Genomic DNA, 27,263 nt, shown 5'->3' on the forward strand with positions numbered 1-27,263 from the left:
TAAAAAGGGTCGAGGCGGGGTTGTCCGATTTAAAAAATGTAGACATCTCATATGAGGAAATAACATTTTAATGACTCACATATTGAGCAGTGTGACACACCTCACAGTAATAGGTTTCCTGCAGTAATGACTCATAATAAGTCTGCATGTTCAGAGCAATAGACTTCACTCAACAACCATCATAAATTAGAAACCACCAATTCAAACTCCCTGTCAGGGTTTCATGGTCCCAAATGTAGTTCATTCATTGCTATAAATTCTCTCAAAAAGATGACTGAAGTTACATCATACATTTTTTTTGGTTTTGTAATACAATACTGGCCCCATTTTGTGACTCACTACAGGAATTGCCAATGATGAATTAGTTCAATGACATTAATACATCTTTGTCAGGACCCTAATGAGAATCAGGTTGACTGTAGTGACACCTTCAGTTAATTTACCATAGCTATCCCTAGAATAGTGTTTATTCTTGTTCTCAAAAAGAAAAAAAAAATCAGCTTTGACTCTCATAGGCTTTTTCATCCAGAATTTAATAAAAGAAAATTATAAATTCAAAACAATTATCTTTATAGTATCCATACGAAAGAGTAAGAAGTAAAACAGATGGCTCAAGTGAGAAGCTTACTTAAAAAGGATGAATCAAACGTACAATATAAAGGAAAAATAAACACTTTTTAAAGAACAAAAGTAAATGTTTGAGCTGTGACATACGCGAACCTAAAAATAACAATAAAAAAAATACAGTTGAGCATGCAAACAGGATTTAAAATCGACGTTGTTTGTTTGGCACATAGTCCCCCGGTCCGGGCAGGCCTCTGGGGAAGCCACCCTGACCTCCTGGCATGTTGGCATTGCCCTGGCCCACCATGAGGGGAGCGTTCTCTGCCACCATGCCAGAGGGGCCCATGTGCATCCTCATGTCTTGCTCCCGGCTCTCTCCCTGGAAGCTGCCCCTGAAGCCCTCCTGCTGACGCTTCATCATCTCTTCATTGCGGATGCGCATTTCCTCCTCCCTCCGCCGGCGTTCTTCCTCTTGACGGAGCTCTGCCTGCTTTCGCTTCTGCACTTCTTGGCTGTGGAGCTCCTCCATCCTGCGCAGCTCCTCCTGCCGCCTCAGCAGGTCTTGTCTCATCATCATCACCTGATGCTCATGTCGGGCCGCCTCCATTTCGGCTTCCAACTTCTCCTGGGCCTCCTTCATGTTGCGGTCCACCATCTCGTATTGCTGCTTCTCCATCTCCATCAGGGCCTTCCAGCGCATGGCATACTCATACTCAAAGGAGCCAGGCTGAGCAAATCGGGGATGCTGCTCACGCTCTTTATGGTACTGCTGGTTCTTGTTGATCAGTTTTTCGGACAGACCCTCCTCCTCGTCCAGCTGCTCCATCGGCTCCACGGTAACTGGACGAGGGAAGGCAGTAAGCAGATAAGCGCCGTCGCTGCATTTGTCCAGAGCCTTTCTTGCAGCTGGTTTGGAGGTGTACTCCACTATCCCCTTTCCAGTGGGCCTCCCTCGGTCGTCCACGATGATCACAGCTCGCTCTATCTGCCCAAACACTGAGAAGGCCTCCTCCAGCAGCTCATTTGACACAAACTCGGGCAGATTCTTTACAGACAGAGCGGCACCGTGTGTTGCGAACCTTACGCGAATGGGTCTACCTCTGAACGGGGCATCATCGAGCTCAGCTCTGGCGATCTCTGCGATTATTCTTGTCTCCAGGCGGATGAAGCCGAAGCCTCGGTCCTTGTTGACAAAAACCTCGCTGGCCTTGCCGTACTTTGCAAACAGCTTTTCAATGTCTTCTTCCGTGACTCCGGTAGGTAGGTTTCCAACAAACAGCCTGCTGCGCTGAGTGAACGTTTTCTCACCGGGCTTCCTGAAGCTTTGCAAGTCCAGCGTGAAGGCCTCGTTCGGGCGAGAAGTGTCGCTCGGCTCCTGACCGTTAGCATTTCCACCTTGTTTCTTCTGGTCTCCCTGGCCAGACTGGCGGTTTAGACCATGATTCTGGTGAGGACCCCTGTTTCCTTGCATTTTTTGTTGCAAATGACTTAGAAACCGAGTCGATATATCGCCCGAATCTCTGTGCAGAGAGCGGCATTCAAAAACGCCAGCTAAAATGGCGAGTCCTTGTGCTGCGGTGACCCTATTGTGACGTCAAACCAACGCGACGAATATATTTGAATCTTGACTTGGTATCGCAACAGCGGAAAACAATCATTACCATTTTTTTGGGAAGGGGCGGGTATTTTCTTTTACTTTTTTGCCTACATCAACCATCAATGTGTTTGTTTCGTATGTAGCATGCCCCATCTTCCTAAAATGTGTCGGGTATTTTTCTTGCACAGAACCGCTTCTCGCGAGAATACACAAAAGCCCGGATGTACGTAAAAGCAGAAACTTTCATAAATAAAGATTACCGAGTTACTCTATGACCCAACAAAAAATAACATAATTCCTTTTTCAAATTAGTGTCCTATTATTCGCAGCGTTGTAGGAGTGCACCATTATGTGTTAGAATGTTCAAGCAGTAGCAGAAAATGTAGAACCTAACGTGATTCCATAGCTATCAGCGGTTACGTGAGGTTAATCTTCATAGTTCCAAAACATCTCTGGTAGAGCGGGCATTTCGCGGGAAGTCGCTCTCAAACTTGCGCAGTAATAACAAACACACAAACGTTGCACTGACTGTACCACGTTTTTTGATTTGGGCGTATAAAATTCTTTGACAGCCAAGGTAAGAAAGAGCTTCACCTGCCAACGTTTCATTCTTTAAGTAAAACATGTTTGGAAGCGCACACTTCTTCATTTTAGCTAGTCTGATGCTTTGCTAAGAATCGAAAATGACATGATGTTCATTTACCGCATGGCGACATAAATTACTTCACTCCAACCTTTTGTAACGCCTTAATAGGACCACCATGTTCTCCGACCTGAGCGCCCCGAGGGACGACTCTTCTCTTCTCTGCCGCCCGACCGAGGACCTGGCGCCCGTGTTTGAGAGAGCTTCCCCGGCCTACAGTCCCTGCTTCGAGCGCTTCGGAGTCGGGGAGCGGAGTTTCAGTCGTCAGTATGCTCATATTTATGCAGCGCGACTCATGCAGATGAGGCCTTTACTCACTGAAAAAGCCGAACAAAAGTGGGGTATGTGTTATATGACTGAGTGCACGATCACACACGCTGCAGTGTTTCTCAATCCTTATTGTATATATTTTACATTAGAACATATTCTCCCGACACGCCAAACAAAAATATTACAAAAACTGGATGCACGGTTAATTTTGTACCTTCTGCCATCTACTGGAAATACATCTGGAAATGTTCTTCCGTCACTATACACGTTGCTAACATAAGTAGATTTACTCAGATACATTACTTGTAGTAAGTATTGTTCAATCCAGTCAATTGAATATGGATAATCTCTCACAACAAACTGATTGGGAATCGCAGATATAAAGCATAATTGTTGTCATATGGATGTTTTGTTTTGTTATGTGTTTTGTGTGCATAGGATCAGATGTGCTTGTCCGGAAACTGTGTGATCTTCAGGCAGGGGAACAGTGTTGCATTGTGGGAACTCTGTTTAAGCGTATGGACTTGCAGCCATCTATCCTAAAAGAGATCAGTGAGGAGGTTAGAAGTAGATCAAATCAACACTTGCTACATCCAGAAAGTATCCCTTATGTTTCACTTTTTACTCATGTTCTTATATTACACTACCTTGGTCCAAAATTCATTCAATAAATTTACTGCTAAATTCTACACACAACATCCTCATTGACTGCGTAAAAAGGTTATTGGAAAATTCTGTAAATGTAACAAAAAATAATAATTCGGATGCAATGGCCTAAATCAGCAAGAGTGCCAAGATTTTGTCATTATGGAATGTTGTGTACAGTGGTACCTCTACCTACGAAATGAATTGGTTTGTCTGCTTTTAACAATTCTTTGAAAATGTCCAAAGCAAACATCAGCATAGTGAGCGACCGCCTGACTGGTGAACACTTTTCTGGGAGATTCACATTAATGTAAATCTATCGGAAGACCTCATTGGCCAAGGGGCGAATGACGAGAAGGCTGCATAGACACATATCTATCTATCTATTTATCTATCTACACACATAGACACATACATAGAGGTCGCTCTTAGCCAATGGGATGCCAGGATGATGCTCGGTAATAGCCAATGGCAGAGCAGCAATAGGTATGTTGCGTTCAGGAAACTGAGTAGCTGCGAGTAGCTGCCCATACATTATTTTTACCTTTAGTATTTTGAAATTTCTTTCGGAACTAGAGGCAACATTTTCCCGTTGAGGCGTTTCGTAACTTGGAAATTTCATATGGAGAGATGTTGGTAAGTAGAGGCACCACTGTATAATATTTTTGAGGAAATAAAAATTTATTCCCTTTAGCCATAAGCTAAAAAACTGAATGTAGAAAGACTGGAGCGCTGTGAACGCTTTCCGGATGCACTGGCACCGTACAAACCAGATGTAGGTGAAATGAGCTTCTAACTTATTTTTCTCTATTATGTTGCCAACAGCACAACTTGCTGCCGCAGCCTCCGCGAGTCAAATACATCAGTGACACTGATGAGCTGATTCTCGAAGATGAGCTGCAGAGGATTAAACTGGAGGGCAAAATTAACAGAGATCGGTGTGTCACAGGTGAGAGGGCTTTTCCATTTTGCTGGTTGTCATACAAATTGATTAAGCACCTCATTGATTGGTCACTGATGGCATAGTGGTACACTCACCTGACTTGTGAGCGGCAGCGTGTAATCAGTTCCCAGTCGGTGACAGTGTGAATGGTTGTTTCTCTCTCTCTCTGCTCTGCAACTGACTGGCAACCCATTCAGAGTGTATTCTGCCTTCCGCCTGAAATCAGCTGGGATGGGCTCCAGCACAACCACCTTGTTCAGGATAAGCAGTATTGAAAATGTATGGATAGGTGGACCTCATTGATTGCCGATGTTTTCTGCAGGTAGTGTTATTGCTGTATATGGAGCTGAGAGGAATGATGGGAAGTTCACAGTGGAGGACTTCTGCACAGCGGATCTCCCAGCACAGAGTGTAAGACCTGCACTCGACTCTGACAGGTAAACTCACAAAAAATGCTCACCTATAAAGCCTGCTGCACACTGAGCAACGTGACGAAATGCTTCTGAACAATTCAGTCACGTCTAGCAGTAGGCAGGGTTCTGCAACTACATTTTGTTCATTACCTACAGAATGCAACTTGATTGGCTGCGAGCCCAAATTTTGACTCACGTGTGAATGGCGTTGCAACAGTACAGATGTTGAAATGGCCAAAATGCCAGGTTAAAATTGCATGGCCGTTCACAATGCAAATGTTGTAAATGTAAGCAGCACAGAAAATGGATGGATATATTTAGTTTGTATTTTTAAGCATCCCCGATGACTTGACAGGCTCTGTATGAATCTCATTTATTATTATTGCTAAAGAAAAACAGATTTGGCATACGAGAAACTGAAGGTGAGCTGCTCATTTCCTCATGTCATTAATTTATCTTATAAGTGAACGCATCGAGAGGCTATTTGGTGTGATATCAAGTGAAGTGGGCATAAGTAGAGATGCCCGCATGGATTATGGTGATGATTAAGTGCATTTGTAGGACATTTAAAGTGATGCATGTTCAGTGATTTAGACTACAAATTGTGTGCAGTTCCTCCACTGACACACCAAGGTTTGTGGTGAGGGAGGGGTGTCTGTCTATATTGAAAAATTAAAAAGAGGTGGTCCTTGATTAGTTAGTTATTTACGAATTTTTCCAAAACAAATTGGTATAATTGAAAATGCAACCTCGTCTTTGTCTTGTGTTTATATTATTTATAGAAAAAATTGTTAAATTATTGAAGTGCCATTTAAAAAATATACCTGTATATATGTGTCTCCTGATATCGTTGATCTGGTTCATACTTGTATAGGAAACCGCTTGTGAAAAGCAGTTTTGCCAGTTTCTTCATTAAATCTGAACACCCTTTTTTCTAACTGCAAAACAAAGATAAGTTATATTTAAAAAAGTACTGTGTTTTACTGTAAATGTCTGTTGATATATTATTATTATACATATATTTTTGCACAGATTTGTGCTGCTCGTCTCAGGTTTGGGTCTCGGTAGTAGTCATGCAGACAGCATGCTAGGCCTGCAGCTGCTGGTTGACATGGTAACAGGTCAGCTCGGGGACCAGGGGGAGCAGAGCGGAGCGGCGACGATATCAAGGGTCTTGATGGCGGGAAACCTCCTCAGTCAAAGCACACAGGACAAGGATGGCTCAACTAAGGTGAGTCAAGCATGGGTCATAGCTTCACACCTTGCAGGCTGCATGTTGTCGGGCTGAGACTGCAAGTAGCATTGAGGGTGCCAGCCGACTACGATAAAGGAAAATTAATTGCATAGAGACCGGTTCACTGTGAGATGTCCAGAAGTAAACAACTAAGACATTAAACCCGTCTATTTAAATGCACATGCAGCGTGCGTAGCCCACCCACTTCTTTCAGACATTGACATACATCACTGGACTTTAAGTGTCAAATGGGCCCAACCATGGCCCAGATTGCCTTATGTGTATTTGCATTTCGTTTTTTTGCACTTTTCTATGTGTGTGTGTGTGTGTGTGTGTGTGTGTGTGTGTGTGTGTGTGTGTGTGTGTGTGTGTGTGTGTGTGTGTGTACGTGCTCTTTCAGGGTATCATTAATATAAAGGAAAAAAAGAAATACAAATATCAGATTAAGTACACTAGCCCTTTTAATGTTTTTTTTAAAGTTTTGCTATTAAAACCGTTACTTTCAGAACCTTTTGTTGTGCTGACCAAAAACAATTTACCGAGGTCAAATTTTACATAAAATATTACATCTTCATTATTTAAACTAAGGATGGGCAACTTAAATGATAGAGGACCCACCATTTTTCATCAGCGCTACCCGGTGTCTGACAAAAATGCATCCCCGCAGGTGAGTCCATCACAATGGCATCACAGCACTGGTAATGCATTTTCAACGGCTCAGCAGCAGTAAACATTCATATTTTCAAAAATTAATCGAGGGCCACTCCGAGTGTGGGCGAGGGCCACGTGCAGCCTGTGGGCCACCAGTTGCCTCTCACTGATTTATACTTCATAATAATGAAGGTGGATTACTTCCAGGAGTCCATCTCAGATTTCATTTCCATCATTGGTAATGGGGAAAATGTATTTCGGATAAATTAAAGGTATAGGAATGTAGAGTATTGTGTTTGACAGATCCACTGTAGAGTGTATACCTGCATATGACCTTTGACCTATGTGAAGACAATGCACAAATAGCTTTGTCCTGTAGGACGGTGGTAATTTTTCCACACAAATCACTGTTGTCTATGTGTCACCGGCTTCATTGGCTCTCCTGACCCCAAGTCAAAATATATGTTTTCCTCCGTCAGTCTTCATGAATGACGGTATAAATCAATTAATTGCTGTATATCTTCTTGATTGTGTGTCTAGGCCAAGTACCTGACCAAAAAGACTCAGGCAGGCAGCGTGGAAGCCATTCGCTTGTTGGACGAGCTGCTGTTTCAGCTGGTGGTCAGTCTACCCACCCCCCCTCAATTTTTAATTAATTTATTTTATTTATTTATATATTTTTTACTTGCAACTTGTTAACCGCCCAATGTTACAAAATACTTTCAGATGAGTGTTAAGCATCAAGGTGCTTGTTTGTCACCAAAGTGTGTGTATATCTCCCTTCCCTTCAAGACCTCAGTCCCAGTGGATGTGATGCCTGGCCAGTATGACCCCACCAACTACACACTGCCTCAGCAGCCTCTGCATCGCTGTATGTTCCCCTTGTCCTCTGTCTACCCCACACTGCAGCTGGCATCTAACCCATACCAGGCCACTGTAGACGGAGTGAAGTGAGGAACAACACACACGCACACACTTTCGTTTTTGAAAAGCAACTGCCTCATCTTGTGGTAGCTCTATGCAAGATGGCGGAAGAAAACACTCGAGTCCAGCTACAGCACAAGAATATCTGTCCCGGGGAAGCAATTGTGGCCCACAATATCTGGCAAAAAAATTAACCATTTGTGGTTCATCACTTTTGACCACAGTATAAAATATACGTGGACCAAAAATGCTATTCTATATTTCACCAGAAGAGGGCAGCAGACCAGTAGCCACACTCGAGTATGTGTGGAAATCCTCTCAGAACACCTCATTCCTTCAGTTGTGTTAGGCGTCAAAGTGAATTTCCAGACGCACCCCTGGCTGCATGATCCATGTGTGGTCCTTTCTAGCCTATTTCTAAAATGAAAACTGCCGCAAAGAAAAAGAAAGTTGAAGAGAAGGCCATCGTTTCCAAGAGCAAGTGGAAATTGGTACATTTTTTTTCAGTGAAATACAAAATAATTGTCTTGGCCTGATTTGCGAAGAGCCTGTGGCTGCTTGGAAAAAAATTAGATCAAAACATACAATCTACAACAAGATGATTGGCAACAAACACCGTGAGCAAATAAAGCAACTGGATCCTGAATGGTTGGTCGGCCTCCACACATTTTTACTTCACCAAATCTGTCCCTGTTTGCAAAAGGTTTGGGTACCCCTGACGAATGTGAACAAATACTATTTATGTTGTAAAAATATTCAAAAATGTAAAAGTCCAATCCAATGACCTCGAACGAGATGTATTTTAAGATGACACTTTAACCCCTTGTCTAATGGTGTTTGTCTGAGTGCCGCCAAAATCTGCTGATCTTGGCAAGTTGCGTGGTCTTCTTCATGAGTTTATTGAACTCAATCTGAACTCTTAAGTCATGCCCAAGAAAGAAAGCCAGCTGGTCCATCTCAGTGTCCGTCATGTTCAGCACAGTCTGCTTACTTAGATGCAGCCTGGTAGATGTCAGTGTCATTGGGAGACTTTGGCTCATCGAGTTGTTTTGCACACAGTGTGTTTGGGGTCAGAGGAATGGGAACTGGCTTACCACGTTTCCCCTGATTTGGGTTCCTTGAATGTCTGCATGATTTTTCCTCTACTTCTACAAGAGCACCCAGTCTCCGTTCCATTAAGGGCCAGTCGCTTCTCTTACTAAAAATGCAAATAATAAAGACTAATCGCCCATTCAAGGAAGCTGTTTTATTATCGTTCGTAATAGTAGTGTTATGAAAACCTGATGTGTTAGAGTAAAAACAAAGGAACATTCTGAATTGGTGCAAAATATTAATACATCTAGAAAAGTTTACTTGCATCTTTGATGAAAAAATGATTAATAATGATAAATACAGGTGCTGCCCTTGCATATCACTCTTCACTCTTTGCCCATTAGTTGGCATACCTGGCCTACGGCCAATGAAAAGCATCTTTGAAATGTTCCAGGTGTTGCTTTATCACTACTGGTAAACCACATTTAGAAGGCATGTGTGGGTGTCGTGATCTAATGTCACAGGCGTTTTAATGTACCGGTAAATTACTGGAGCTTTCCTTGTGGGACTTTCTCTCTTGTCTCCATTCTGCCCGAGGTCTCTATGATTTGTCTGAAAGCAGTGTTTTTCTTATATCCAGGTTGCTGGGCACTTCAGGTCAGAATGTCAGTGACATCGTGCGCTACAGCAGCATGAACAGCCATCTGGAGATTCTGGAAGAAACATTGCGATTGCGCCACCTCGCTCCGACAGCTCCAGATACCCTTGGTGTGACAGGCTCTTTGCAGTTAGTCGAATCATCGAGATAACCACTTTCTAATCACTCCACGTAATATCTGTGGATTTCCTGTTAGGCTGTTACCCGTTTTACATGAAAGATCCGTTCATCTTGGAAGAGTGCCCACATGTGTACTTCAGCGGGAACGCTCCAACATTTGAGTCAAAGCGCCTTACAGGTTTGTGTGTGTACAGGTAGTCATTGTCTTAACAAGGGGAATTAACTAGCTTTTATAGTAGGGTTGAACGGTATGGACAACATTTCACATCTTGATATTCATGCCAGATATCTCGAGAACGATACGATGATATTACTATGCGTTCTGTGAAAACTCAGCATTTTCTTCTTCAAGAAAAAGCTAAATATCAATCCAAAAGGATGTGCTAAGTGCAGCTTTTTAATTACAACTTACTGACAGCCATCGACATAAAGTCAGCAATAAATCAAAGAAGGACATTGAGAACAAAACTGAACGTGTAAGTCGAGGTATCACTGTAATAATGATCATTTTTATTTGAGCTTTGCATTGCTTTCGAAATTCAGTGTGAATCAGTCGTGCTTTCACTTCACCAGGTGCTGATGGCCAAGAAATCCTTTTGGTGACTGTGCCAGCATTCCACAGCACCCAAACGGCATGTCTCGTCAACCTGCGCACTCTTGAATGTGAGCCGATCAGTTTCTCTGCCTTTTCTGCGGGTGACGACGATGAGAGTGAGATGAACGTCAGCCACTGAGAGGAGTCCTCTGAAGTACAGTAATCTCATACGTATTGAGCGTGACAGTATTGTAAGGTTTGCCTAAATTATAGCTGCATTTTTTTTTCCACCTGAGATGTACCGGCCATCTTTAACCTTCAGTTACATACCGTAAAATGTATTTTTTGTTGTTTTTTTAATGGAGGACGACACTGTAAATAATTATATCTTGAATTTAAAAAAAATGTTTTTAATGTGCATCCGTAATAAAAAATTATTGTATAAAACACTGGATATTGTGTCAGAAAGTTGCAGCACAAACACAGAAAATATGATTAATTGTCAATGACGAATCATTGCCAGGTGTGATACAATATACAGTTCTTGAAGATGGAAAGTTGCATACATGAACTTTGTTTACTTGAAAGCCCTGCTTCCACCAAGCAGTTCAGTTTGTGTCACTTCTGTTCAGTTGCATTTCCTCTGTAAATATTTGTGAAGGGTACCAAAAATAAATTATCCATACCACATATGGTAGTGTTTGGGAGCCAGGACATTGTTGAATTGGCACTTCTACATGCGAAATCCAAAAGCATTTTTTTTTCTAGTCTACGATTACAGCTGTTGCCACACTGACGTGTTACTGCGATGTCAAACTATGGACGTCACAGACATATTTCCAGCATTTAGTTCACTGACATTCAAGCACAGCATACTAAATTGAACTGTACAGCTTGATTGAGGGAAATATTTCTAGATTATTGAACTGGAGTTCGGAGAACTTGACAGCTATCAGCGCAGTGAAGTTGCTTTAATAGTCATCAATCTTGTACTCGTAATTGAAGTCCAGGAGTGAGTCTGTGAAGTCACCGGGCGTTGATGATTGTCCCTCCGCGATTTGCCATGAGTCATACCAGGGAGTGGTGGTCCCCGGCGTGGTGGCAACTGGCATAGTTGTTGGTGGCAGGGTAGTGGTTGTCGTCGTTGATTTCAACCGCAATAACCTTTGCTGCCGGAGACGGCGAATACGAGCGATTTTGAGTCTCCTCAAGTGTTCCTTGCTTTGTTGTACGTTTGGTGAGGTTCTACCGTTCGCATTAACCACACGGCCATTGCTGTTGAAAACCGGGGGCTGCACTATCGTGTTACCATGGCTGACCAGGCGAATTGGCTTGTTGCCATGGAGAGCCAAAATCTGCGGGCAAATGACAGAATAGATTTGTTTCTTCATTCGATGCCAAAATACCACTCTGTCGCATGCTAACATGATGTGCTCACCGCTTTAATGCGGTCCCAGTTGGACTTGACTAAGTTGAAGCTGCACGTGGTCGCTCCTGCCTGGTAACCCACCACACAAAGTTTGGTCACGGAGGCGAAGCCATCGGCTTTGGCCGTTACGCGGTACTCGCCAGGGTTTAGCAGTCGCCAATAGTCTCCGGTTGAAGCTACAGTGAGACAGAAGGGAGCAAATGTTTGCTTTAAGCACAAATGTGGCCATCACGTGTGATTCGTGCACTTCATCTGACTTGTGGTGATGTCGTGGTTTATCCCCTCGACAGACACGGTGGCGTTTCCAAGTGGGTTGCCCTGCTCATCCTTCACGATGCCTCGAATTCCACGATGAACCTATGCACAAAAACAATGGAATTAGTGATACATAAAGATAATTTTTCTTTTGCATAACCCACAATCGCAAAGGTAAACTTTTTTTACACTTCTGTTACAATCTAAAACAATTAAGGGTTTGCCTCCCCTCCCCAGTTTTTCTTGGACATTATCATTTAGGACAGGGGTGCCCAACTCATTTCTGGTGCCGGCCACATTTTAGTTACCGTTTCACTTGGAGGGCCGTTATGACTGAAATCACAGAAAGAAGTCAAGAATAACTGTTGATTCAACTATTGTTTAATTTACTATCATGAGGGGTTTGGTATCAAGAAAATGCTTAGAATATATATCTCTTATTACAAATGAGAATTTAAAATTTTGGTAGACATTTTAGAAAGGATCATGGAAGTTGACATGTTCGAGCTGCTTTCGCGGGCCACATAAAATGATGTGGCAGGCCATACCTGGCCCCTGGGCCTTGAGTTTGACACATGATTTAGGATGATGAATGTGAGCCAGGATCGAAATCACGATGACTTCCTTCGGTGGGGACTTCTTTCTCTGACAAACCAATCAGATGACGGTTAAAATAAATGCTGACATTATTGAATGTAAAATCTAATTGGTGAAAGATTCATTCCCATTGCTAACATCATTTAAATTAAATCGGTCAGCACTAGGGATTTTGGAGGCCTTGGGCAGATGAAATTGACATGGCAACACATTGAGGCTGAAATCTGATTGGCCAAAAAACTGCTAACATCCAATGTAAATGTAGGTCCGTGCTTCTGATAGTATTTGGGGCAGAGAAGAACTCACTGGCCCTGACCAAGATTTCCTTCACAACCTCATTAATTCCAAGTAGTTTGTTGTCGTTGTGTGTGGGTCCAACCTGCTCCATGAAGATGAGCATGGCCTCTCGGTTCTTCTCCCACTCTCGCTGCAGCTCACTCTCATGAGGGAACTTATCACAGCCGAGGAAAATGGACAGCTCCAAGCAGTTGGTGTGCAGATAGCTGAAGTCGTTCATGCCTGGGGAGAGAGAGACATTATTAAAAACTTTAGATCTAGTGTGCTTGCACTAGAAGTTAAAGCTGCAGGCAGCAGAAATTGAACCTACTGGTCTCGACTTACTTCCGGTGATTGGCTTCCATTTGGCTCGATTGATGATTCCGTGCGCCCCTGCGTTGACGTCTCCGTGGCAGGACCCGTGGTAGTTATGTGTCATGGTCAGATGTGTGGACGCGTAGGACACGGCTAACCACCTAAAGAGGGACTCATCTGGGATCTCTCGCAGGTCTTCCTCAGGCTCAGCGTAACGGTAGCCGCCACTTCTCTCCCTGTCATCCTCCTCCTCCCTGTGGTCGTAACCCTGGTGGTAGCTGGGATCGTAGCCGTGGTCATAGCCTTGGCCGTGGTCATAGCCTTGGCCGTGGTCATAGCCTTGGCCGTGGTCGTAACCTTGGCTGTGATCATAGCTTTGACCGTGTCCCTGGTCATAGCCATGTCCTGTCCACTCATGCTCCGAATAGCCTCTATTTCTCCAGTCTTGATCCGGTTGCTCCTGGTATCCGTGTCCCCACTCGGACACATCAAAACTCTCTTCTTCATACCTGTGTGAAAGAATTTTGAATGAGGCGGATGCACAAAAAATAAAAATGACGTCCAACCATGAGGCGTGATGTCATACTGTCTCTTCTTGCGGCTGTGGGGCCTGTCCTCAGCGGGCTTGTTGGCATGTAAACTGTCAAATGGGTAGGCCACAAATGACTCACCACCCTGAAAGTTTGCCCCCAACACAAACGGGTGGCTTTCCATCCAAGAGATGATGGCCCTGGTTTCAACTGCAATCTGGGACCAAACAGGAGTGTTAGGACCAAACTAGTGAATTTGACCCCTACCTGTACAGTACAGAGGCCAGCACGACACATTCTGACAGCCTTAGGCAGATTAGATTGACAAAAATACAAAAATACATCCACATACAGCACAGTACTAGAAGCAGTGTGGCCAAAAGTATTTCACAAGAAAAATGTTTAATTTAGGTCAATACTTCTAATCCACCAGAGAAGGCGGACCAACCACTGATACATTCTTTACACCTTGAAGAAAACCATGACACTTACAGAGCTGTTATGTAGATAGTGGTCAGGTATGGCAACGTGGTGGTTGGGGAATAGTTTGGGCACCATGCCTCTTTCTTCTGCATCCCATAGGATGCTGTTTAGATCTGGAAAGTTCTGGAAAATGTCAAATCCATCATAGGTAAAGTGGCCGGTGGTCCATCCGCTCAGCTCTGAGCCCTGCAGCAGACAGAAGGCAAGAGGACACGGACAACCGAATGACCATCATTCACCACCATTCTCGCGTATCTCCTCTTGAATTTTTTTTTTAAAAAGCTCACTGCTTGAAAGGCTTCTTCATGTCCATCAGGGTTGAGCGAGGGCACCAAGTGGATGCGAATTCCATCCACCAGCCGCTGCGCTCGAGGGTTTCGGTCTGTGTATTCCTTGCACAAGTACTGCATGAGAAGCAGGATCATTTCCCGGCCCACTGCCTCGTTCCCGTGGAGACCCGCCGTGTAGCGTAACTCCGGTTCCCCTGCACAGAATACCAAACAGGGCTGGAGTTCTCCATCAATGATAAACAAACGACACAAGCTGGTGTTAATCTATACAAACAAGAAACGCAAGGGGCACCAATCATTAAATCAATTCCCTTTGAACTGCTGGAAACCGAGATTTGAACTTTTAACAACAGACAGTAAAAGGCTATTTTCTCCCACCCGTGCTCACCTATTTCATGCTGCGTGGGATTTCCAGAGATCACCATGGCCATGATGTCCAGTCCCTTGGAGCTGCGGCCCAGGCTGTAAATGTTGGTGATTTTGGGACACTCTTCATTCACTGACTTCATAAGCTGGACAGCAGAAAGCCACACTCAGTGTCACTATGTTTTGTTTTCACTGTGTCAAGTCTTCACATGCTTGCAGCTCATTCAACCATATTTAGAATCTTCACACAGCTTGTCTTTAATTAGCTTCCACCCTGAAAACTTGCGAGCGCATGGAAGACCATATTGCACTCCGGTGGTTGAAAGCTAGATATATTGATGAACCTGCAATCATGGACATGTTTGCCACAGTGAGGCTGACAGTGGCTGGCTTGATGTCGCTTCCACTTGGTAATTAATGACACCATGTTGCTCTCTCTCTCTCCCCCATATATATATATATATATATATATATATATATATATATATATATATATATATATATATATCCATCCATCCATCCATTTTCCGAACCGCTTGATCCTCACTAGGGTCGCGGGGGGTGCTGGAGCCTATCGCAGCTGTCTTCGGGCAGTAGGCGGGGGACACCCCGAATCGGTTGCCAGCCAATCGCAGGGCACGCAGAGACGAACAACCATCCACGCTCACATTCACACCGAGGGACAATTTAGAGCATTCAATCAGCCTGCCATGCATGTTTTTGGAATGTGGGAGGAAACCGGAGTACCCGGAGAAAACCCACGCAGGCCCGGGGAGAACATGCAAACTCCACACAGGGAGGCCGGAGCTGGAATTGAACCCGGTACCTCTGCACTGTGAAGTCGACGTGCTAACCACTGGACTACCGGGCCGCCCTCTATATATATATATATATATACATATATATATATATATATACTGTATATATACAGTATATAAAATATAGAATTTTTTTTCTAACAATCGTTTTTTGGGGCAGGTATCAAATTCAAATCCCGACACATTTTGTCGGGATTTGAATCAGGTTGACTGGGTTTCAACAACACGCTCCTTTTGTCGACAGAGACTCTCCACACTTTGCTTCTTGATCCCCAAGAAAATATAGAATTGTAATATTTTTTTTTTAAGTCAGTATTATTGTAAAACACAACAGCATTAGCCTCTGGTCACCAGCACATACTTGATTGCTTGTCGAATGTGATGTGTTCACTGCATGCACACACTAATTGATAATCGAAGTGTAGCGTATAAATTGCTGCCTTCATGAGTGAAAACACTTTTAATATTTTCATGGCCACTCCCTTTTTTTCCCCACTCTGAGTTCCCCTTCCGAGTAGTAGCCGCTTGCCTCGTGCAATGCCTTAGCTCCACCTTTGGTCATCATGGCAATGGAAGCCATGCTTGTCATTGACCGGGCAGTATATGGGAGTGGGGTGAACTCTTGCTAAATTGTGATATGGAGCCGCCTTGCCAAAGTAGGCTAATTTCCGCCACAGAAGAATTAGGGTGTAAGTAGTATATAAAATATGCAAAAATTCTTTATCCTTGGGGATGATTGAATGAAAGCATGTCCCTGACATGTTATAAGACTGCGAACTGTTTCAATTAGTAGGGGAAAATACATAATTACGGTATATGTCTGAAAGTTACTTTAATTTAATGAGATACTCACTGCAACCATTTCTGAGTAGCTGTGATGCTTGAACTTCAGATAATCTACTGGAGTCACTTCATTTTGCTTGTACTGGACAACATCTGGATCTGTGTGAGTGGAAGAGAATGACATGAATACAGCGCAAATTGGTATACATATGTGTGTTATGCTCACCAGGCAATGGGCAGCCCAAAATCTCTAGTCTCATACACAATGTGCCATTCCAGCTCTGAGGCATTATTCTGATGTAGCGGGCCACTACAGGCTCCGCCAGCTGGTTCAAGACTGGAGTGTCTGTATCACTATTTCCAAAAAACAGCTGGAGAGAGAACAGGGAAAATGGGATTTGAGAAGTGGAACGATACACAAGATGGTAGGACTTGGGAAAGTCACATCCTTTTAGGTGAGCTCACCCAGTCAGCATATCCATCATGGATGGTTGTCCACTCCCTGCTGTCATTGCTGAAAGCCAGGAAGTACGACGTCACAAAGTCACTCCTGCAATGACACAAGGGGCATGTCTAATTTGAAAGGAGGCCCAAAGGAAGAGAATGGGAATTGTTTTCACATGTGTTTTAATGACTCACTCATTCTGCGAGTTCCGACCCTGAGTTATGACTCCTGTGAACTCAGTCTCGCTCCGAGCGTCAATTTCGAACCAGTGGACTTTGTCCTCTGAGTTTGCGCACCATGCTCCGCCTCGAGGGTTATCTTCATCATCTGAGCCCTGGAGCCAGCGGGACAAGTCAAGATTGCTGGAAAGCCTTTGTTGAGTTATACGTTAAACATTTCTTAAAAATTGCACAAAACATTAATTTCCTACTGGTGCCATGCTTCTGTTGGGATATAATCACTCTTCGTCATTTTGACTGGCACCTCCAGAGAAACAAGAAGCTGTATACTGTGATACAGTATTTTGGAATTGCTTTGGACATTGTGAAGGTGTACCTAATCTTATGGCCTCCTGTCTTTCTTGCAATCAAAGCTGTAGAAAGTGTCATTTGAATCACTAACAATATGTCAAAACATCCCAAATGGACCCCCCCCCCCCCAGCTCTCCTCAAATGGTCTGTTTAAACAAACAAATAAATAAATAAATACTGTCATGGAGTCTGCAGTTAATTATTTGGTAACATGGGTCTGATGACTGGAGTGTGTTTCCAGACTGGAGTTCACACTCCAGTTGTTTGCACACCCTGATTGATGTGTACCTACCTGCATGTTGAGACGTGCCCTCTGAGGTGCAAAATCATACTGAGACATCGAGGAGGCGGAAAGCTGATCTGGCTCGATCCGATGGGACTCCATTCCCAGGGGAGGACATTCTGACATAAACACACACAGCATATAGAACGAATAGTCATACAGCATGTGGAAAAAAAGTTTCCCTGACCGTGGACGACATTTGACTCACTCTTTGGTTCTTTGTAGACACGTGGTCTGTTCCTGGCTCGCTCCTCAGCCTCCTTCAGTCTCTGTGCTCTCTCTGGCAGAGGTCAGAAAAACAGTCTTTAAAAAGAAATTCCGCAGCATTGGTCCCAAATCTCCCCTCTGCTTACTCAACCAAGAACTCATTAGGGGGGAAATCATCACTGTTTTTGCACATTACTCACATCAGTAATGCGCAAAAAGTCCAGAAAAGGAGAGAAGTTAAAAAGAAAAAAAGGGGCGGGCCTTTGCTCTGGTCAAAGTGCACCTTTAAAACAAAAATTTGAATTGGATCTTGCACTGGGAATTTCCCATTTGTAGGTTTTGCTGATTTTATTATTTCATTTTAACAGCGTGTTAAAACGACTCTCCAGCAGATAAGTCACATTCTTAAAAATTCTGCTTTTACAAAGATAATCATTATCCATTGGTATTGAAGGAGTTATTATCCAGCTATTCATTTGACAATTCAAAGTATGTTTATGGTGGTGAGGAATTGCCACACTATGTTTTGTTTTTATATTCTGTTTCGCGGAAAATGTGTTCAATATTATGCCTTTCTGTGACTCTTCCGGTCTCTTTGTACATCCGTTGCAACGCGCTGATGACACTCTGTGACCACAAATCCTGTCTGAAGGGTGAAAATGGTGAGGTCTTGCTGATCAAGTGTTAGGTGTCATCTTGGTCTCATGAGGTCACAATAGGAACAGTAAGATGACCAGGACCGTTACATTTTTAATTGAATCAAGAAATGTTTTGGTCGATTCATGAATCAAATCCTGTTTGCCGACATGCAGTTCACCAACTCGATGCGAACGTGTGGCAAGCATTTGAAAGTGGCAACAGCTTTTGTACGAAACGAGATGTCCCGTGGTCCGTATCGCTCCCTGCTCCCGGCAGGCTGCCTCAAAGTACAAGGTCAGTGTTCCATTTATTCTGTATATTCAGCATGCTGGAAATAACGAGTCCAACAATGTAATCCGGCAAGTTTTTTCCTCTCTTTTTTTAAGGAGCAACCAAAGACTACAAGCCAAAGACGAGGTCGACAGAATGTGAAGGAGAATGAGATGCTGTCCAAATTTCTTTAGCACTCATGTTCCATTGTGCTACATTATAATAAAAGTCTTTTCCACTTTCAAGTGGCTCTCATAAAATATTGTAGTTAGTGCTGGCAGCCGTTTTGGAAAATTGCTCTCACCCAATATCTAGATTAATTTAACATCGAGTAAGCAACGACTTAAAATGAATGTGATGCTTTCATTACGGAACGAACAATAGTTTAGCCGTGTCATCCCACTGAGCTCAATGCACTCAAGTCATGTGGCAAACAATTGAGGAGAACGTTTGCTTTTAAAGGCAAAAGTCCATTTGCATAGTGGCAAATCACATCTGTCTTCTTTTATGCGGGTAATGTGATCCAACGGGAGGGAACGCCGCTGTTATCTATTACCGGTACTTTTGCACTTGGGTCACAGGCCATGTTCACTCTGGTAAGCACAGGACCACATGTCAAGTAGTTTGGTATGTTGCTGATAAACAAAGAAAAAAAAAAGAGAAAAGAAGTTCCAAGTTTGAGTCAGAGTCCTACCTCTCTGTTCCCTCTCCCTTTCTTTTTGCGCTCGCTCTCTTTCCTTCTCCATCCATTTGTCATCAGTTTCATCTTCCTTTTTCCCTGCAGACAACGACAAAATGGAGGATAATTGGCCTTTATTGAATCATCAAATCTCTGTGTATGCGATGGGGATTCTATAATCGTAGAAAAAGGTCGCGCCATTTAAGCCAAGAGTTATTTGGAAAGTTAGTGTCCAGACAGTGCTTCATATGAAACATTTGGTCATGGAAAGTCATTGTGCGTGTGTGAGTGGGTGGCTGGATTAGCACACGTGTGTCACATACTCATTCCATATTCGTCGTATTCCTCGTACCAATTGTCCTCAAAGGGTGGAGTATTTGTCGTCTCTTCTACAGAAAAAAAGATGAGCAAACATGAAGTTGTTTCGCATTTCATGGGATGACTTACTCTGCGATTCATAAAACGTCTCAACTGGTCAACCACAACATCTGTTTGGATGAAGATAAACACGGTCTTGTTTAAATTTACAGGAATGACAACAGTATACGCTTTGATCGGACCTCAAGCTTGAGAAAAATAAAACACACACACACAGACACACACACGCACACACACACACCACTCTGGAAAGTTTGGTCTGTGAGGCATGCAACCACCCCCTCCTGTCTGAAAAGTAGGACAGACTCACTTAAACGTTATTCTCATGTGCTGAATTAGTCATTATTTCTCACAGGCTTTCATCCCGACTACGCAGATGGAGGCAATATTGAATCTATCTGCAAGGTCAATGGAGAGGTGAGAGCCTCCGCCTGAGCGCGCATCACAATGTCAGCATCCTGATTGATGAGTGGTCCTTTCACCTCACTGGCATGTTTGAGTGACAGCGTCTACCTGGGAGAGTTTCCACTTTTATCTCGGGGCTGACTTCTTCACCATCTGGGAGTGGAACTTTCTCTGGCACTGCAACTGCAGCCACAAAAGACGAAATCAGGGATTCAATCAACTCAAAAAGCCTTACATGAGTTTTCATGTTGACTGTACAAGTACATTCCTATAGTCTTTGATGTAATTAAACTGATACTGTAAACTAGGGGTGTCAACCCCATTTTCGTCGTGGGCCATATTTTAGTTAACATTTCACTTGGAGGGCCATTATGACTGAAATCAAATAAAGAAGTCAAGAATAACAGTTTCTTCAACTGTTCTTGCAGTTACTGTAATGAGGTGTTTGGCAACAAGAAAACGCTTACAATGTCTCTCTTATTTATTTCATATGAGAATTTGAAATTTTGGTACATATTTTAGCAAGCAATCATGGAAGTTGCCATGTTTGATTTGCTATCGCGGGCCACATTTAATGGTGTGGCGGGCCAGATCTGGCCCCCCGCGCCTTGACTTTGACACTTATGCTGTAGACCATATTTGCAATGCCTAATTGACTTTCACATCCGGTACATATGGAAAACTGAAAATGGACTTTCCAAATGTGTGAGGAATTTAATAGAGTAATTTTTTCCCCCAAATATATATTTTGGCATATTTGAGTTACTATAAAGTACACTTGGTGATAGTAACTGCTCAGCTTGATATGCGGAAAAAGTATTGCTCAAGATTTTTCACTTAGTGGATAAAACAATACAAATATTGTACAGCAATACAGTACTTTGAATAAACATTCATGTTGTATATTTAGAAAAATGTGAACGGAAAATGACTGATGGCCTAAAATTGTACACATCTTTATCAGACAACAATCAGTTAACACAGCGCATAATAATGCATGCATCACACATACCCGCGCACACACAGACATGCGCACGCACACTTTTTTGACACTTATTGTCACACTTGAGAGCACAGTAGACTGAGCCTACAAGGTTTTTTTTTTCTTTACCCACTGATGCACGCCGGTATTAGAGAAATGAGCCAACGTTTTTGTTTTCTTTGCGCAACTTAAAATGTTTCCTTCAAAAATGCTCTTTTTTACAAGTTTGAGGCTGGCCGTCAAGAATGATGCATGCGATGAGTTTGACACCAGGAGTGACCTTTCACATTCATCTCTTGAAGTCGTTTCTTGTCACTGGGCTCGCCAGCAGGATAGACATGAATGTGCAAGATGTTTGAGTGACTCTGAAAATAGTTTGGCAGACGGTCAGGGTCCACTTTCACCCCGAAAGTCCATGCAATCTACTGATTGGTCTTATAATTGTTGGATTTGTCTTTATAGCCGCGGTCAATGAGCTTGCATATTCATATCACACCCAAGTCTCCAATATACGTGACTTCAGAGCTATTCATTAATCGCTAATATTTGCTAAAGTGTGTGAAGACTTGTCGAACTTCATGATGGGTCATGATTAACAGGGTCCCTAGAAAATAGTATTTTGGATTTGCGGCAATGGGGCCCAAGGCCAAATCCTCACCTGCCCAAGGCATTGACCTGAATTTGAATTAGAAGTTTTTTTGTTCCGCTATTTTCTCACTCTCCATCCACACACACAGAACAATCAGCCACTTGCAGGACGATTCCTTGGAAGTGACAAATATAGAAGAAAGAAAGCAGCAGACATACATGTGGAATCCCAGTAATCACTGTCGTCTGTCCCAGTCTTCTTATCAACCGTCCGGCCAGCGGGTGTTGGATCTTCCTCTTTCCAGTAGATTTCATAGTCATCGGTCTCTGTTGGCGACGGATCTGTTTCGTCAGGTTTCCAGTAGTCTTCATCGATGCCGGTTATTGGAGGGTATGGGTCTGTCTCGTCGGGTTTCCAGTATTCTTCTTCGGGGTTCGTCACTGGAGGCGATGGGTCTTTTTCCTCTAGTTTCCAGTCGTCTTCTTCATTGTCTGTAACCGGGGGCGATGGGTCTTTCTCTTCGGGTTTCCAATACGTCTCATCTGTTTCTGTCACCGGATTGTATGGGTCTGTCTCGTCGGGTTTCCAGTATTCTTCTTCTGCGTCCGTCACTGGAGGCGATGGGTCTTTTTCCTCTAGTTTCCAGTCGTCTTCTTCATTGTCTGTAACTGGGGGCGATGGGTCTTTCTCTTCCGGTTTCCAATACGTCTCATCTGTTTCTGTCACCGGATTGTATGGGTCTTTTTCTTCTGGCTTCCAGTATTCTTCTTCTGCGTCCGTCACTGGGGGCGATGGCTCTTTCTCCACTGGGTCCCAGTCGAAATCATCTTCTGTCACTGGAGCCATTGAATCTTCCTCCTCTGGCTTCCAGTAGTCGTATGGAATATCTGTGACCTCCGACGCTGGTCCGGATGGAGTGGGGTCACCCTCCCAGTAGTCATCCTCTGGCTTCCAGTATTCATTGTCTGACGGGGAAACACACAGAGAGACTCAGTGATCTTAAGAGATACCGGTACCTTCATTGCCTGCCACTTTTTTAAAAATAAAATGCTGATGGATTCTATTCATTCGAACAATTAAAGTCCCCTGGTATGCATATCGTTATTGGATTTAAGTGTGTGGTTGTGCCACTTGGGTATTCGCAATCTGTCCTCACAGTACACATCTCACAGATTTTGTACAAATAGGGGCACAATGGTTTGTGTCACTTAAGCAGTGGCCTCAAACGCAGTAACTTGACATGAGATGTTTCACAGTTTGAAAACATACTGCACCTTCTTCGTCCTGGAAAGGTGCAAATGGTTACCTTAGAGTCCTATAATTAGCACTATACTAATGTATATTGTAGTCCGAAATCAACTTCTCTAATATTTAAGCATGTCGTTAATGATTCAATGAGCAACTTACCAATATCAGGGTAGACGTAGTCGGTGTAAGTCTCAGGTTCTGTGGGCGGTTCGGTTGGGATCGCTGAAGACGACACATTGACACAAAGTCAACAACTTCTCATTGACACGCTTCTAAGTACAAACTTGGCTCCTAGCTTGACCTGTTGTGGTGGGTGGAAGAGTCGTAGTTGTCGTTGTTGTTTGTCTGTCCTTCTTCCTCCCTTTCTTCTCACCTTTGGGTTTCTTGGTGGCTTTGGGGTCCTTGGGCTCTTTGTTCTTTTTCTTGTCCTTTTTCTTCTTTTTGCCCTCCTGCGGTGCTCTTTTCACTCTGCCAAAATTACCTTCATATAGAAACGCATCAAAAAATGATTTGTCCACCAATAAACATGAGTTTCAATGAAGCACCTGCAAATGTTCTCTTTACACATTGACGCAAAACAGGTAGCACAACAAGAAAATGTAAATGAGCGAGAGCCAAGAGAAAAGGTCACAGCGACCTGATGGCTTAGCTTAAGTCACCTGTCAACTTATTTGTGCCAACTACGCCTGATCTAACAGGCAAAAATGCAGCAAAAAGTGCATATAATGGTTAATTTCCATACGATGGAAGACCATTAAATGTTCTACCTGTTTTGCCGCCATTGATAGATGAACAAAGATATATTATCTGTGGGAAGTAAACAATTTTGACAACAATTAAGTGAAACATGATTATCATAATAAAAAGTCGACACACCCCTCTTCAAATGCCTGATTTTTGTGATATAGAAATTAGAAACATTCAAAAGATTTTCTACCATTTATGGGACCTCAATCTCTCTCTCTCTCTTTAAGAGGGGAAGTAAAAAGATATAGCTGACTTCAATAATGTAGGCGCACAAGTGTGCACCCACTGGGTTGTGTTTGTGTTCCAAATCAACCAATCACGTTGAAACTCATGTTAAATGGGAGTTAGCACACACCTGCTACCATGTAAAATGCATTTGATTGACCTGCAAATAAATTACAGCTTGTAGTTGGCTTTTACTCCCATTATTTTATATCGCACCATAATGCATTTTCCCACACATGTTGGGGAGATTTTGTTTTACTTTTTATTTAATTTTTTAGGAGTGCGTGGATACCCTAATTGAGTTGAATAGCTTAAAAGTCACATTAATGGTGGGAAGGTTTGGAAACTATTTATCTTGGTCTCACTCTTTTTGAAAAAACTGGCATTTGAACAGGGGTGTGTAGACTTTGTACATCCAGTCGATAGTGACAGGCAGAAATATTAAATGACTGCAGTAGCAGAGTAAATTGAGAGGTTGCCGTTTTGTCTGTGCACTTTTTCACTATACGCTGGTGTGCTGTGAGATTTGTGAAATAGTAGTTGCCTTCTCTCAATCAAGATGGCAAAACAGTGGTCTAGACAGCTAAACTAATTCAGAGCTCAGCAGAGGTTCTTCAGTATTTCCTTCAGGCCAGGGGCTGCCTGCCGTTCTCAGACATTTCCATGGAAAACCCCTCTTTCCAATCACACAAATCCCACCGGTTCAACAATAAATACATCACCGGCACCTCAGCGACATCTTGCCCGTTGAAAGGTACAGCCATTTGTGGGAGACATTACGCAGCTACTTAGGCCTGATGTGTATTACACATCAGGCCCTTCTCTTCTTCTCATACATCCTGCGTGTTTAAACATACAGGGTAAAAGCAATAGAAGCAGTGGAATGCGTTGCTTTTATTTGTCGTCTGTGCGCATCAAAGTGTTTCTAATTAACCAGCATGTAACTAAAATAATCCTTAAAATCTGTAGAACAGTGAATAGAATAGTAGAACAGTTCATTTGTAAATGAAGACAATTCTATTTTCTATTATTTCATCTAGTTTCTCTTTCAATAGCAATGTGTGAAACAACACAGACGTAGTTTATAAGACTGGCTACATGGATCAGCATAATTGCCCATGATATTCACTTTGATATTTTTGCTGGTCGACTTGTTTCTTGGCAGAATTCCCATGGTTCACTTTTTAACCCTGGAGAACCCAAGAATCCCTTTCTTCTTTGGAAAATGATGAATTCTACATTAAATGACTGCTCTATGTTCACTGAACACCAAAATATGTTTTTTCAAATCTGCAATGCTTTAAATCTAATCTAGGATTAGGGCCAAATTTGACCCTTTGGGATTTAAGGGTAGCATTTGAGTAGCAGAATGTATAGGGGCCATATGAGACACCGTGGGTTCTCCTGGGTTAAGAAATGCAAAAAAAAAAAGTTGGCATGTTTGCCACACCCTCTAGATGGTTTGAATGGCAAACCGGAGGAAAGTCAGATTGACATTCAACTGACATTTAGAATGGGTGAAAAAAATTTATACATTGGAATAAAAAACGCCATCTGCTGGATCTGGTAGGGCACTGTCGTCACTGCCCCAAGTGCACAGTCCTGAACGTGACTGACCTGCCTCCACTGTGGCCTCAATGTTGATGCTCTCCACTTGGCCTGTCTCACTTTGAGGCTCATCCTGAAGGAGATCCCCCTCTTGCTCGTCTCGTTCACGCTGCAACAGGGACACAATCCCCCCGGCGCTCTCCCCTTGTCTGGGGGTCAGCAGGCAGCAGAGGGCCAGCAGGGCCGCAGACAGAAGCACCGTCTGGCTTCTCATGCTTGCAGCTCTTCCGATCGCAGTATCCTTTTAATTTGTTTCGGAGCTCCTTTTATCCTTTATCCAGCAGAAGTTTTATATTTGAGCCTTGCTTCCTGTGTGGAGCCCCAGAGTCAAACAGACTCAGACTGGGCTCGACGGAACGGGAGTGGGATGGGGGTAGGGATAGAGAGGAGGGAAGGAGGTGGCTTAAACAGAGACACCAGAGAGATAGACAGCAAAGCAGACATTCGGTCAAATGAAAAGCTTCTGTTGCTAACTGCCCTGAAGCTCAGGTCAGCTGAAAAGACAACGAAAGGCAAGAGGGTCGCTGTCACCTGCCAGACGAGTCACAACAGGTGCAGGGTTCACTCACACACACGTACACACACACACACACACACACACACACACACACACACACACACACGCACGCACTCGCACACACGCACGCACTCACACACGGGAGGTGTGGTAGAGAGGATGAGGGAAGGCAGGTAAAAGCAAACGGTGCACACTCCTGCATTTTGCGCCGAAAGAGGCAGGAAGTGCTTCTTCTTGTACTCCACTATGGAGAGTTGCAACAAGCAAAAATGAATGACTCACAGGTCATTGAATTCCACAAAAGGATGGGGGAGGGGGCAGAGGGGAGAAACATTAGTGGGACGATAGGGATCGTGTGTGAGTGTGTGTTTTCATAAAACCATAAAGTACCAAACATCAGAGCGGGGATTTTTAGTAAATGAAAACAGACACGAATGACTTGTCCTCTGCAGTTGGGAATGGAAGTCTGGTGTCTGTCACAACTTCCCACCCAAGAAATCATGTCGGCTCTTTCAGCACTTCAGAGTTGTTTGAGCCCAACACGGGATTAGAACATTTGAAAAGGTGATGCTTTCTTTGCCCTCCTTCTTATGATCATGTAAATTCTGTCATGCTCGGCAGGAGTTGACCCTTCACTGTATGTGTCAATTCTCAATGAATAAAATTCCTCTGAACTTATGTTTTCGGAAGTGAACACGGAAGCACCTGACCCCTGATCGACAGCACATAATGTTCTTTTGTTGTTAAACTCACATTTAAAAGACTATAGATTTCTTATCACGTGAAGGGACCGTGTTCTCATGCCTTACAAAAAAAATAAAAAATACAAAGAAAATAGAAGTGTCTGCCAATGAATGTGAACTCAGAAAGTATTCCAGTACTTCGAAATGATTCCAGCTTGACTTTGAGTGTTTCACAGCTGTGCTTGATTAAACAATTGGGACACAAACACAGCCAAATGCACAAAAACACGATGTTTATACCATCCGACATTGTGATGGCAGTGGAGCAAAAGAAAGAAAGATAATAGTAATAATAATAATAATACATTTCAATTATAAGCGCCTTTCAAAACACTCAAGGACACTTTACAACCAAAACAAGAACAATAAAACCACAGATAAGGTATGTTGGGGTTTT

General features: G+C 43.2%; 3 protein-coding genes and 1 long non-coding RNA gene across 4 annotated transcripts; 2 read left to right on the forward strand and 2 right to left on the reverse strand.

Moving 5' to 3' along the window:
- Nucleotides 1-50: 50 nt before the first annotated feature.
- Nucleotides 51-2,308, reverse strand: nono (non-POU domain containing, octamer-binding). Its single transcript, XM_086110629.1, has one exon. The coding sequence runs from the start codon at nt 2,033-2,035 to the stop codon at nt 767-769; it is 1,269 nt and encodes a 422-aa protein (XP_085966755.1). The 5' UTR covers nt 2,036-2,308; the 3' UTR covers nt 51-766.
- A 132-nt stretch (nt 2,309-2,440) lies between these two features.
- pold2 (polymerase (DNA directed), delta 2, regulatory subunit) lies at nt 2,441-10,936 on the forward strand. The gene is made up of 11 exons (XM_086110627.1): nt 2,441-2,738; nt 2,916-3,145; nt 3,513-3,634; nt 4,545-4,668; nt 4,985-5,099; nt 6,108-6,306; nt 7,501-7,581; nt 7,753-7,910; nt 9,557-9,684; nt 9,771-9,872; nt 10,268-10,936. Exons 2-11 carry the CDS (start codon nt 2,923-2,925, stop codon nt 10,426-10,428), a joined length of 1,413 nt encoding a protein of 470 aa, XP_085966753.1. The 5' UTR covers nt 2,441-2,738; nt 2,916-2,922; the 3' UTR covers nt 10,429-10,936.
- Nucleotides 10,624-26,018, reverse strand: aebp1b (AE binding protein 1b). The gene is made up of 22 exons (XM_086110626.1): nt 25,616-26,018; nt 23,328-23,507; nt 23,186-23,248; nt 21,997-22,743; nt 20,316-20,390; nt 19,748-19,813; nt 19,440-19,523; nt 17,838-17,909; nt 17,639-17,748; nt 17,011-17,150; nt 16,837-16,921; nt 16,598-16,742; nt 16,442-16,530; nt 14,793-14,916; nt 14,402-14,598; nt 14,124-14,300; nt 13,688-13,848; nt 13,132-13,610; nt 12,890-13,029; nt 11,916-12,015; nt 11,668-11,834; nt 10,624-11,584 (listed from the first exon to the last, which is right to left on the reverse strand). The coding sequence occupies exons 1-22, from the start codon at nt 25,818-25,820 to the stop codon at nt 11,201-11,203; spliced, it is 3,990 nt and encodes a 1,329-aa protein (XP_085966752.1). The 5' UTR covers nt 25,821-26,018; the 3' UTR covers nt 10,624-11,200.
- On the forward strand, nt 17,742-18,958 carry LOC147204988 (uncharacterized). The gene is made up of 3 exons (XR_015100877.1): nt 17,742-18,560; nt 18,649-18,769; nt 18,862-18,958. It is a non-coding gene; the product is annotated as an uncharacterized LOC147204988 (long non-coding RNA).
- Nucleotides 26,019-27,263: the final 1,245 nt, after the last annotated feature.

Source organism: Hippocampus guttulatus, chromosome 5 (genome assembly GCF_054856545.1).
Source record: "Hippocampus guttulatus isolate MCC_2025c chromosome 5, RoL_Hgut_1.0, whole genome shotgun sequence".
NCBI classification, from domain to species: Eukaryota; Metazoa; Chordata; class Actinopteri; order Syngnathiformes; family Syngnathidae; genus Hippocampus; species Hippocampus guttulatus.

Bases quoted from the DNA above. Each gene is read 5' to 3' on its own strand.
- aebp1b (XM_086110626.1), bottom strand. From the start codon at position 25,820: ATGAGAAGCCAGACGGTGCTTCTGTCTGCGGCCCTGCTGGCCCTCTGC. The intron at 16,743-16,836 runs GTGAGCTCACCT...TTCTCTCTCCAG, and splicing joins ATGATGGATATGCTGACTGG to CTGTTTTTTGGAAATAGTGA. The intron at 13,030-13,131 runs GTAAGTCGAGAC...CTCTCTCCCCAG, and splicing joins ATGGAAGCCAATCACCGGAA to GCATGAACGACTTCAGCTAT.
- nono (XM_086110629.1), bottom strand. From the start codon at position 2,035: ATGCAAGGAAACAGGGGTCCTCACCAGAATCATGGTCTAAACCGCCAG.
- pold2 (XM_086110627.1), top strand. From the start codon at position 2,923: ATGTTCTCCGACCTGAGCGCCCCGAGGGACGACTCTTCTCTTCTCTGC. The intron at 3,635-4,544 runs GTTAGAAGTAGA...TGTTGCCAACAG, and splicing joins TAAAAGAGATCAGTGAGGAG to CACAACTTGCTGCCGCAGCC. The intron at 4,669-4,984 runs GTGAGAGGGCTT...TGTTTTCTGCAG, and splicing joins CAGAGATCGGTGTGTCACAG to GTAGTGTTATTGCTGTATAT.